At 37.0% G+C, this 11896-nt stretch overlaps 1 protein-coding gene across 6 annotated transcripts in view; it reads left to right on the plus strand.

The window, feature by feature from the left end:
- Positions 1-10887, plus strand: part of EPRS1 (glutamyl-prolyl-tRNA synthetase 1) — a 38002-nt gene extending 27115 nt beyond the window's left edge. For 5 of the 6 annotated variants that reach the window (XM_015620744.2, XM_015620746.2, XM_015620748.1 and 2 more), the window contains 11 exons: positions 676-885; positions 1023-1095; positions 1853-1932; positions 2259-2360; positions 3012-3167; positions 3287-3484; positions 3841-4014; positions 6232-6392; positions 7818-7896; positions 10175-10239; positions 10517-10887. In XM_015620744.2, coding sequence (XP_015476230.1) covers positions 676-885; positions 1023-1095; positions 1853-1932; positions 2259-2360; positions 3012-3167; positions 3287-3484; positions 3841-4014; positions 6232-6392; positions 7818-7896; positions 10175-10239; positions 10517-10667 — 1449 coding nt within the window. In that variant the 3' untranslated portion in view covers positions 10668-10887. The remainder of the gene's footprint in view (positions 1-675; positions 886-1022; positions 1096-1852; positions 1933-2258; positions 2361-3011; positions 3168-3286; positions 3485-3840; positions 4015-6231; positions 6393-7817; positions 7897-10174; positions 10240-10516) is intronic. The other variant, XM_015620747.2, reaches the window with a different exon arrangement.
- The last annotated feature ends 1009 nt before the right edge of the window (positions 10888-11896 follow it).

Genomic DNA, 11896 nt, shown 5'->3' on the forward strand with positions numbered 1-11896 from the left:
GCCTTGGAGTAAAGAGCTGAATAAATTTATGAAGCTGTAAAAAGGATGTGTGTCAACCACCCAACCTCATATATATAATTCCTCTTTTGTTACTCTTTGTGTTTGTGTACAAAACTTAATTGAAATTATAGGAATTTCACAGACCTGACAGTTTTATTTCACCTCAAGGTGATGCATAACAGAAGTTAGTATCTTTTGATACTGAACAATTTTTCTGGCTTGTGAGACTACAAACAATCCGAATAGAGGTGATTAGTTTAGATTAGTCTTGTTATGAGAGATTGTAAGTAGCTCTCAGCAGTGTACATTTCCTGTCAGTAGTATAATTTTTTGCCTGTACTCTAAGAAATATAAGTCTCTTCTGACATTATCTAGATACATTTCTTACAGAAGTGCAGTTTTTTTATTCCTGGAAAGTAGCTATAGTCTCTTACTTGGGTTCATGAAATACAGTTTTAGTTAACTGTTTATGTTATTCAGAACTATTATTAAACTTACTGTTCCCATTTAGCCTTCTCTAGGTAACACAAGTGACCCTAAAGTACGTCTTAGCTGCTAACAATTTGAGCAGTTTTAAGTAGGAGACTTCTCTTGAATTGCATGACACACACTTGAATTATTGAATGTTCTCTGTGATCAAACTGAAACTTCAGCATCTGACTCCTCTTTTGCAAGGTGATCACAAAATCAGAGATGATTGAATACTATGATGTGAGTGGCTGTTACATTCTTCGGCCTTGGGCTCACGCTATTTGGGAAGCCATCAAAGACTTCTTCGATGCAGAGATCAAGAAACTTGGAGTAGAAAACTGCTACTTCCCCATGTTTGTTTCCCAGGCTGCCCTAGAGACAGAGAAGTCTCATATTGCTGACTTTGCTCCTGAGGTACACTTCATAACTTTATTTTAATCTGACTGTAAGAAAACCACTGCAGCTGGGTGTGAAAGTAAGTTTGGGGTTGGAGGATTTTTTTCCAAACTTGTTTTGTTCTATTTTTTTTTCCCCTTTTTTCCTTCTTTTAGGTTGCTTGGGTTACAAGATCTGGGAAAACAGAACTGGCTGAACCAATTGCTATACGTCCCACAAGTGAAACAGGTGGGCCTCTTTTCGTGTAGTTTGGGTGTAAACTTTTATGTGAAGTTTTACATACAGTGTAGCTGATAGGCAGGAGTCCCTTCTGAAAAGTGGAAGCCCTCATTTTTTAGAATGTTTTCTGTAACTCCCTAGGAAAATTTCCTAATTTTGCTGCTGCTCATAGCAAATCTCACATTATATATTTCCTTAAATAGACACTTAGGAAATGCAGACTTTAGGAATTTTTTTTCATTAATATCCTGAAGACTGACTTACTTTGTCTGAAAACACATTTGTTTATTTGGTTATAGTGTTTATAAGAAATCTTTTTCAACTCATAATTCACTTCAGTTTTGCATGTGTTTTGACTGTAGCTGTTCCTCTGAGTAATTTAAACAATCATTTTAAGACCTAAGGCTGGATGAGTTTTTAATTGAGTCAGGTCTAGTACAGCATCCTGAAATCTTGAGGTCAGTGATTTCCTATTCCAAGGTGTATTTACCATACTGTAAGCCAGTGACTCACAGTGTCATTAAATAATAAGCTTTGGATTGTATTTTGACCAGCAGCAACCAAGCTGTTTTGCAGAGACTCAGGATGAAGTGGAAGTACTCTGGTGAAAATATTATGTGTTAAGACAAAAAATGTATTTTAAAGGAAATTAAACATAAAAACATAATTCTCACAGCAGAGAATGTTAAGCTTATATGTACCAAAAAGAAAGTTTGTCATAAATGTCTTTATTGTGTGGAGACTCAAAGCTGCTTTCTTTTTACAGTCATGTATCCTTCCTATGCAAAGTGGGTGCAGTCACACAGGGATCTTCCTATCAAACTTAATCAGTGGTGCAGTGTTGTGGTATGTGTACACAATTTCTAAGTACCTCTTCTTATCACAAGTGCAGTGTAAGAGAGTTACTCTCTGTGGACTTGGCATGATCATACTGATCACAGCACATATTTCAAGGCAAAATTATTACCATGGTTTATATGGTATATTTTTATCAGTGTTTCTAATAAAACTTTCTTTATCAACGTATGTGGTTGAATATATGAAGTAGAAATCTGTGAATAGTTGACTTTTTTATCTTTATTGAGAATTTTCTTATAGTTGCTTATAAACATTATTTTTAACAATAATTTGACACTTCACAGTGTTAAATTTTTGTACTTCTGCCCCTCCAGCGCTGGGAGTTCAAACATCCCCAGCCTTTCCTTCGCACTCGTGAGTTCCTTTGGCAAGAGGGTCACACAGCATTTGCAACATATGAAGAAGCAGCAGAGGAGGTAAAAAACAAATGCACTGGTGTTTCTCCTTTCAGGAAGTTACCTTACTCCATAGCAGCACAAACAAATCTTTGTCCTGAAACCTTGTAAAAATGTGGGTTTTTTTGGAGCCTCTGTGAAAAATGCCAAGTTTATTAGAACCCACTTTTTTCTCAGCAGTAACCCATTTCTGAGGCTTCAGTCTCTACAAACAATATGTGGAGTTTGCAGAGTGTGATACACAGGATGTACATTCCTTAAAATTTTTTTTCTTAAAAATGCTTAAAAATAAATTTTCCTTAAAAATTTAAATAATGCATACACGTGTTTACTTCTAGAAGTTTTAAAACTTTCTTTGCCTATGAGGCAGATGTTTCATTGAGTGTTGTGGCATATCTTTATTTATGTAGCAGATGTTCAGACTTTTAGGTGGAATTTAGAAGTCAATATAGCTCTTGGACTGTCATTTTTGCCACAACTCTTGTTTTCTTTCGTGACTTACAGTTGTTGCTTTTTGATTCAGGGAAAATAACATACAAAGTTTCAAGTAATTTAAGAAATCTTAGTTTCTAAACAAAATCTGGAGAAAGTATTCAATTTTTAAGATTTCAGACTCTGACAGTTAAAAATGAAAAATACTGAGTAATTCTGAAGGCAGTTTGTTCATCATAGGTCCTGCAGATACTTGATCTCTATGCTCGGGTGTATGAAGATCTCTTGGCAATACCTGTTGTGAAAGGAAGGAAGACAGAGAAGGAGAAGTTTGCTGGGGGGGATTATACAACCACTTTAGAGGCATTTATATCTGCCAGTGGAAGAGCTATCCAGGTATTTACCTATTAAAATAATTACTTTTTCATTGACTGTAGCAAGATGGAATATTTATACTGATCCTTCGTAGAATTAGCTTTCTATTTGATAGAATTTTCTGTGTGCATCTATTTCAGGCAGCAACATCACATCATCTGGGGCAGAATTTCTCAAAGATGTTTGAAATTGTGTTTGAAGATCCCAAGAAGCCAGGAGAAAAACAGTTTGCTTATCAGAATTCCTGGGGCATTACAACTCGGACTATTGGTGTAATGACAATGATTCATGGAGATAACATGGGACTGGTACTCCCACCTCGTGTGGCCTGTATTCAGGTGTGTAAAAATGCCTTAAGCTGCCTTAGTTTCCTTTCTTGTCTTGGAATTCATGAGCATTGCATATCAGGCAGCTGGAAGACTTAATATAGGATGGAGCTGTCTAGATACAGCGTAGCTGTGTGAAGTTAATACAAATCATTAGGATATTTGTGGTGGACAAGATCCTTTTGGTATTTCATCCATTTGAAGTAATGTTACCTGTGTCATTAGTATGAAAAGGGAAATGTGTCCTTCATTTCTGAGGGCATGAAAGAAATTACCTGAATATAGGGCCACAATATCGGTTTTAAGTTTTTTATAACTATAAGGTAATTTTTTTTGCAGCATAAAGTACATGTCCTGTTCTATTGCAGGTTGTAATTATTCCCTGTGGTATCACAAACTCCCTTTCTGAAGAGGACAGAGAGGCTCTGCTGAAGAAATGCAATGAGTATCGCAGCAGGCTGCTTGCTGTCAGCATCCGTGTCCGGGCTGATTTAAGGGACAACTACTCACCTGGCTGGAAGTTCAACCACTGGGAACTTAAGGTACTTTTCTTTCCAGGAGGATTTTTGAAGCCTAGGTGAGGGGTATATATGAGGTATACTATGTGTGCCCTGTGTTCTGAAGGCAAATGTGTTCTGTAAATTAAGAATTGCTGCCTGATAATCAGCGATTGCTTTCGTGAATAAATGAAGAAAATATGTTTTCAGAGCTCTGTTAGCTAGGATTTGCATGTCATTAGGGATTTTTAAACCTACAGGGTTCTACTTATACCTAGAAATTTAAATTAGGAACATAAATTACTTGCATTTTTAAAAATGTGTAGTAATACTCCAGTGTGTCCTGACTCACAACACACCCTTCTGTGCATACAGCAGAACAGAGAAGATAAAGCTGCAGTGCCAGTAAAGAAAGGAGCAATTTTATTGTTTCAAAATTTCCATGTTTTCCTCATATAGCACTTGAGAGGAACAGTTCTGCTTCCTCTAGTATAAGAGGCTTTTATAAAACAAAAATAGTGAGCAGAATGAAACAATTGTAATAATGGTAATTAAAAATTGAATGATTTGTTGAGTGTTGCTATGGAATCATATTTTTAGTCTGAATTTAAAATCAGTTTCAATATGTTAATCTTCAAAGTAACATGATAGAAGTGACCCAGATTGTTCAAAGTTCCCATTGTCTCAAAGTTCTCTTCCCTATGTGTAACTTTTTTTTTTTTTTTTTAATTGAGCTCTAGTAACATGAAGCCATGTTGGAAAATTTCCTAAATAAAATTAGGTTTTTCTAGGAGGCACACAGCACGGGGTAAACTTGATGTTTTCCATAAAATCTACTAATGTGTCCAGCATAATACCTAAGCTGCATCTTCAGGCTCATTGCAGGAGCAATACACTCCTTTTATTGAGTATATATGGAATTTCATAGGGTAAAAAATACAAAGGTGCTGGAATAAGAAGTACAAGAATTAGCTGGAAAATATTTTTCCTTATGTACTTTTGCAGCATAGCAGATTTCTGATGTTATTTCCTAAAAAAAACCAAGTCACTGGTACTTCTTTTGTATTGTCTGGTATTAATTCCATTCCTTTCTTGGGAAATGTTCCTGAGGGACCATGAGGTATTCTTTCACTTAGTAGTATTACAACTAGAGGTACTGGATACTCTCAAGTTTTTATTATCAGACAATGTTTTGTGGGTCATACAGTAGAATGTTCAGTTTGAATTGCTTGTTAATAACAGTTTTGAATAGCTTTTTATGTAACTTTGCAGCAGTAATAGTTCATTGATCAGGTGGATTTTACTGTATTATTAAAAGGTATTATTATACCTTTTTAGCATAGTTAAGGTAGTGGGGGCAGAGGGAGTGTAGGGAATCATTTGAAAGCTGTGAACTTGAGGAGATTCCAGAGAACACAATGCATAGAAAGCTTGGGTACAGGTTTTAATTCTCTTAATTTTGTCTCTTGCACATTGTGGAATGGTTTTAGCTTATAAAGTTACTGATTCAATTTCCTTGGGAGTGGGGGGAAGCAATCCTCCAAAATGTATTTGCATTCACTCATTTCATTTCCTGTGTATGTGTACACTCTGGGATACATGTTAGGATGGAGAGAAAATATGTTACACGGTAGACTCTTAACTGACTCTTTTCAGTAACATGGAAAATCTTTTTGTCTGATGGTATATGGGGAGGATGAGAAATTACATCTTATCACCAAAGTTTATAAAGCATAAAAGCTTTGCTAAAGCAATTAGCTCTTTGTAGTCAAATATCCTATGCAATTAATTTGATATTAGGATTGTATTTAACAGAACTTTTAAACAATACCTGTTGAATGCTATTGAAAACATTCTGTAAAAACAGAATTAAATAGATTATTGGGTGAACTAGAATGTTACAATTGCTATAGAAGTCTTAATTGTTCAGACTTAAAAAATCTGATTTGCAGTATGTGGGATAATTTAGTGCAGTTTCAGCGGTGCTTCAGTACTACTTGCATGTGGGCACTGATGCAGTCTCCAAGCTGGTGAAGGTGGAAAGCACAAGTGAAGAGAATGTGGATGGGAAACACAGAAATGCATAAAAGATTTGGAATATATGGTGATTTTTTTTTTTCCAAGAAACTTAAGTGTATAAAGTGAATCTATATTAAGACTGGACTTGAAAACAAACAAAATGCCTGAGAGAGGGAGAGAGAAAATGAACTCTTCTGAGAATTACTTCTTCATCATAACTTCTAAATCTTTTTTTCCATGCAGGGTGTCCCAATCAGGGTTGAGGTGGGACCACGAGACATGAAGAGCCAACAGTTTGTAGCTGTTAGAAGAGACACAGGGCAGAAGCTGACGTTGTCTGAACATGAAGCAGAAGAGAAACTTAAGCAGATCTTGGAGGACATCCATGCAAACCTTTACAGCAGGTAAACTGAGAGTTACAGTAAATGGCTCTGCTAATCACAGAGGCCCTTTTCCTGTCAGAAGAACTTCTCACATGAATGGTTTATCTGTGGAGAAAGACAGGTTAGGCTTATCTTCCTGTTTGTGTCATGTAATTTTCTGCCTCTTAAACTCCTTCACGTACAGCGATAGAAGCTGCCTGTTCTTGTGAAATGGAAAGTAAAAGGTTGTGAACTTATTTTAAAAAATACTTCAGTGAATTCACATGTATTATTAATAAATAAATACACCATAGACACACCGTAAATAAATCCCAATGACCTTAACACTGCCCAAGGAAGGGCAGTAGAGCTGGTGAAGGGTGTAGAGCACAAGTCCTGTGAGGAGTGGCTGAGGGAGCAGGGGATATTTATCCTGGACAAAAGGAAGCCCAGGGGAGTCCTTATCACTCTACAACTGCCTGAAAGGAGGCTGTAGCCAGGTGAGAGTTGGTCTCTTCTCTCATGCAACAAGTGACAGGATAAGAGGAAATAATCTCAGGTTGAGCCAGGGGAGGTTTAGATTGAGCATGGGAAAGAATTTCTTCACTGCAGGTGTGGTCAAGCATTGAAACTGCCAGCTGCCCAGCACAGTAGTGGAATACCCATCCATGGAAGTGTTCAGAAAACATGAATGTGCTTATGGACATGGTTTAGTGGTGGGCCTGGCAGTGTTGGCTTAGTGGATGGAGTCAATGGTCTATGAGGTCTTTCCCAGCCTAAAAAATTCCATGATCCTATGTACAGGACTCACTTGTGAAAGATGCTTTTGGTGCAGAATTTTAAAAGACACAAAGCTGTCCAAGAAACTTCAGCAGCTGAAGTTCTGTGTTCAGAAGTGTATTTTAAGACCCTATTGACCTTCATAGGATTTTCTTGTAAGCAATCAAATACTTTTGAAAATGTTTTTTGCCCTTACTACAAATGCCAAAATCCCTCACAGGTTGGTCACTGCAGATTGTTGCTCATAAGTCCACAAGAACAGGGTGTTGACACAGCCCTGTGGTAGCTGAGCTTTTCTACTTCCTTCTCTGGTGATCAAAATTGTTTACAGGCAGAATATTTAGTTAAACAGCATCTTGTGATTTAGATTTAGAGGATAATTTAAAAAGAGGAGTATACATCTGTAGTATTTATTTCTGTCTGCTTTGGGTCAGTGTTTAGCACAACAGGGTGAACAAACATGGTGAAATGTGCAGCAACCTGGAGAACACCCCTTCAGCCATTAATCAAAGTTTCACCTCCATGAGGATCAGTGGTGGAAGGACATAACCTGATTAGGAAGATGTTAATGAATATATAGTTCTTTTGGTAATGTTTTGTTTTGACTGGCTCTGAAAACTCAGCTCATTGAGCCAGTGAGTTTATGTGAATAAATCTGCCCTGGCTGATTTTTTTTCCTTTTCTTAGAGCATCCAAGGACCTAAAAAGTCATATGGTGGTGGCCAGTAATATGGAGGACTTTCAAAAAGAGCTTGATTCAGGAAAGGTGAGGGAATTTACTACTTCTATTCTTGTGCTTCACACCCTTTTTATCCCTTACACATAATGGTTTTATCAGGAAATGCTTTTAAGAGAGAGTGATGTAAACATTTAATTCAGGTTACAATAACCTCATTGTCATTATTCTAATGCAAGCAGTGACAAAACACTTATTAAGTCTCATATAAAGGTCCAGGTAAGAGTTTAAAGTACAAGCTATTTACGTCAAGGAAGTTTTACCTTTATGACCAGAGTAGAAGCCATTGGGTTCATTAAGAATTACTGCAAGTCAGAAACCTCCCTGGATTTATAGTAACAATAACCCATCGTGTGGATGAGTGAGCTCTACTGATCTGAACATCTGTGAAAAAACATGGAAGTTTAGATGAGAGATTAAGCCTTCAGCACAGAATTGAGCTGCTGTTTCTTTTACAAAGAATGGTGACAGAATTTTTTAACCCTGAAATTCTGTCACAGATCAGGTTGAGAACTCATTTATGTGTTTGGATTAGTGTGTTCAAGACATAAGATCCTCAACATTAGTTAGTAAGGCTGTGTATTTTATAGAGAGAGACAGGGGGGTTGTGTACCAATTAGATCCACTCTAAATATTTCAAGATTCCTGACAAAAAGTGTACAAGTGCCAAGAATCTATAAATACTCTGTTGAATTTCAAAAATAATTTTAAGTTATTCCTGGTTAGGCTTGACCTTCCATTATGCTATTTTCTTGTATTTCTATTGCACTTAAATTCAATTTAGAACAAAATTTAAAGGAATAATGATGAACTTCTGAGGAGGGACTGATTTAATAATGTCCAGTATTCACTGTTGTGTGCAGCTAGATTCTAGATATGACAAAGAGAATTAGGCTGTTTTTATAATGCTTAGAATTCTAATGTAATCAAAATGTTGTGAAGGTTGGAAATGTGAACAAGTAATTTTACATTCCACATTGGATACTTCCAGTGTTTTGGTACTTAGGTTGTATGAATTTATTATGAGCTGCATATCTGAATCGAAAAAAAAATGAAAAAATATGCCATTTTGTGTTTGCTTCACTCTTTATCTACTTTTGTTGTATTAACATAATTTTATAGCATATGTATTCTGGATTACTTGAAATTACACTCTGCTAGCACTGACTACTGTTCAGGAAGAATATTTTTAAGATTAAGTAAGTGCTCCTGTTTAATTCCTGCTGCTGTTTTTCCCTTAATGGATTTGCAGACTCTTAGCTGTTTAAAAATGTGGAATATTTTTCGTTTCACTTACAAAAGATTAATGGAAGAATGGTGTAGTAGAGTGGTAATAGTTCCTTTATTCAGTTGCAAGAAAGTGCAGCTATGAAGTGAAGTCTAATAAAGGTGTGCTCCTGTTAGTGGAAAATGGAGAATTTTGCAGTAAGAATGTAAATTAGGTGAATGAAAGATGCACTGAGTAAACCTTATTCACAGTTTGGATAGAATTAAAATGAATGAAGGCTGAATTTAGTAGGTGAGGTTGCCCTCAGCTATCAGCATTTCATGAGTGTTCTAATGTGTGTAGGAGGTGTCTTTCTAACAGTAATGCTACCTCTTGGTATCAAACTGGATTTTCTTTGTGGAACTCCGTTAAAAACAAACAAAAAAAAGTCAGTTAAATTGAATATAAAACTAGGGGCAAGAGATCTGCTGCAATAGCTAAGAGTAGTACAGAGAGGAGTGTGTGACATTGTCTTTTCAGCCTTGTTCTCTCAATTTTCTTCAGTTAAGTTAAGGAAATAGCAGAAGGCTGCATACCCACCGCCACACCCCCAAAAAATGTGCTGTTGGCAGTTCTGTTTTCTTAAAATAATGTATGCTAAGAAAAAATGAAAATTCATAGTAGTGAAATTAAAATGGGAACTTAATTAGGGCACTGTCTTGCAGTGTGTAAGGTGAGCATTTGCTCAGTAGTTTGGAAATTTTAAACTTTTCCTGAAGAACAGAACATTTAATGAGAAAACAGTGTTTATACTTCACACGGAAGAAAGTTGTATTTGGTTAAAAAAAAATATTTAAATTTAAATGGTGCTTTGGGTTTGTGTAGGATTTTCCATACTGCACTGTGGAGGAATGACTGTGCTTATGTATTTATCTGATGAAAAAGAGCTATTGAAATTCAATTGTAACAATTGGAACTTTTCCCAATTTGAGATCTATATATGAGATCTGAAGGTTTAGAAAACTTCCAAAGACAAAGATGATTTTTTTTTAGGTGTGTAACTGTTGGGTTTTTCTCTCTCCCCATCTCCCCTCCCTTCAGATTGTACAAATCCCTTTCTGTGGGGAAATTGAGTGTGAAGATTGGATCAAGAAGACCACTGCCAGGTAAAATATAACTGAACTGGAGAGTATTTAACAAGATCAAAATCAAAATGTTTTGAATATAAAACAGGAATGCAATGTGCCTTTGGGTATAACACTTACTTACAGACTCTTGCTCTCCTACATAATTCAATATATTTACTTCCCTTAGCTCTGGAACTTTCAGAGTAATTAATGCTGTTTTGAAATTTCATGTGTACTACACTTTATTGTGCTTTTATTTTTTAATAGAAATATTTATTTATTAATATATTTATTTATTTATATCCTTTTATTTCAGGGATCAAGATCTTGAGCCTGGTGCCCCATCCATGGGAGCAAAAAGCCTCTGCATACCTTTCCAGCCTCTCTGTGAACTCCAGCCTGGAGCAAGATGTGTGTGCGGCAAAAACCCTGCCAAGTTCTACACCCTCTTTGGTCGTAGCTACTAAATCACTAGTGAAAGAACCTTCTCCTTATCTGTGAATTGAACTTTTTTTAATAAGACTGAAATAGCCCCTTAAATTTCAATCAGTTTTGTGACCTTTTTAAATAATTCAAAGACAAAGCCATAAACCATAACCTGGCTCCCCAATGGTCAGTCTTAGGCTAGCAGTAATTCAGACTTTTCTGTAAACATCTCCAATAATAAAGATGTATTGTGAGCTGTAACATGCTGTGGTGGGTTTTTTTCCATATTGCTCAGTAGGGAGGAGTAGGTATCCTTTGCATATGTCTTTTTTTTCTGATTTGGTGCATGTATTTCCTTGTACATTGAGAAAATGCCTGAAAAGTTGGAGACAATGTCATAAAAACTACATATACTTTCTAGATAAAACATCTGCTTTTTATTTTGCCTTCAAGTTTTTCAGTAGAAACTTGCTGCTAACCTGTAGGTGTAGCAATTACTACCTTTAGAAAACTCCCCTCTGAAGCCCACTCTTTCGAGGAATATTTTCATAAAAACATAAAACCATAAATAGCTTGGAAGGGTTGGAAGAGACCTTAAAGATCGTCTCGTTCCAACTCCCCTGCCATGACAGGGACACCTTCCACTACACTGGGTTGCTCAGAGCCCCATCCAACCTGTCCTCAAACTCTTCCAGGCATGGAGGATCCACAACTTCCCTGGACAACCTGTTCCAGTGCCTCACCACACTCACAGTCAAGGGCTTCCTCGTAAGATCTCAGCTGAACCTGCCCTCTGCCACTGTAAAGCCATTCCCCCCTGTCCTATCACTGCCTGCCCTTGTAAGTCCCTCTAAGGTTTCTCGTAGGCTCCTTTAGGTACTGGAAAGTGCTCCAAGGTCTCCCTGAAGCCTTCTCTGCTCCAGGCTGAGCAACCCCAACTCTCAGCCTGTCTGCACAGGAGAGGTGCTGCAGCCCCCTGAGCCTCTTTATCACCCTTCTCTGGACTCATTCCAATAGCTCTACATTGTTCTTATGGTGATGGCCCCAGAGCTGGACACAGCACTCCAGTCTCAGGGAGTAGAGGTAGAGGGAAAGAATCACTTCCCAGATTTTCACCCCCTTGTAAAGCAAGTTTGAAAGATTAAATGCTACATTGTAGCAAGGTGCAGGTGGTGGTCATTTTTTGCAGATATTTTGCCAAGTTCTGTTTTCCATATTTTGCAAACTGGCCTTTATGGCTGTCTGGCAGTGATATTGCAATGAGTAATGC

This window comes from Parus major, chromosome 3 (genome assembly GCF_001522545.3).
Source record: "Parus major isolate Abel chromosome 3, Parus_major1.1, whole genome shotgun sequence".
Classification (NCBI taxonomy): domain Eukaryota; kingdom Metazoa; phylum Chordata; class Aves; order Passeriformes; family Paridae; genus Parus; species Parus major.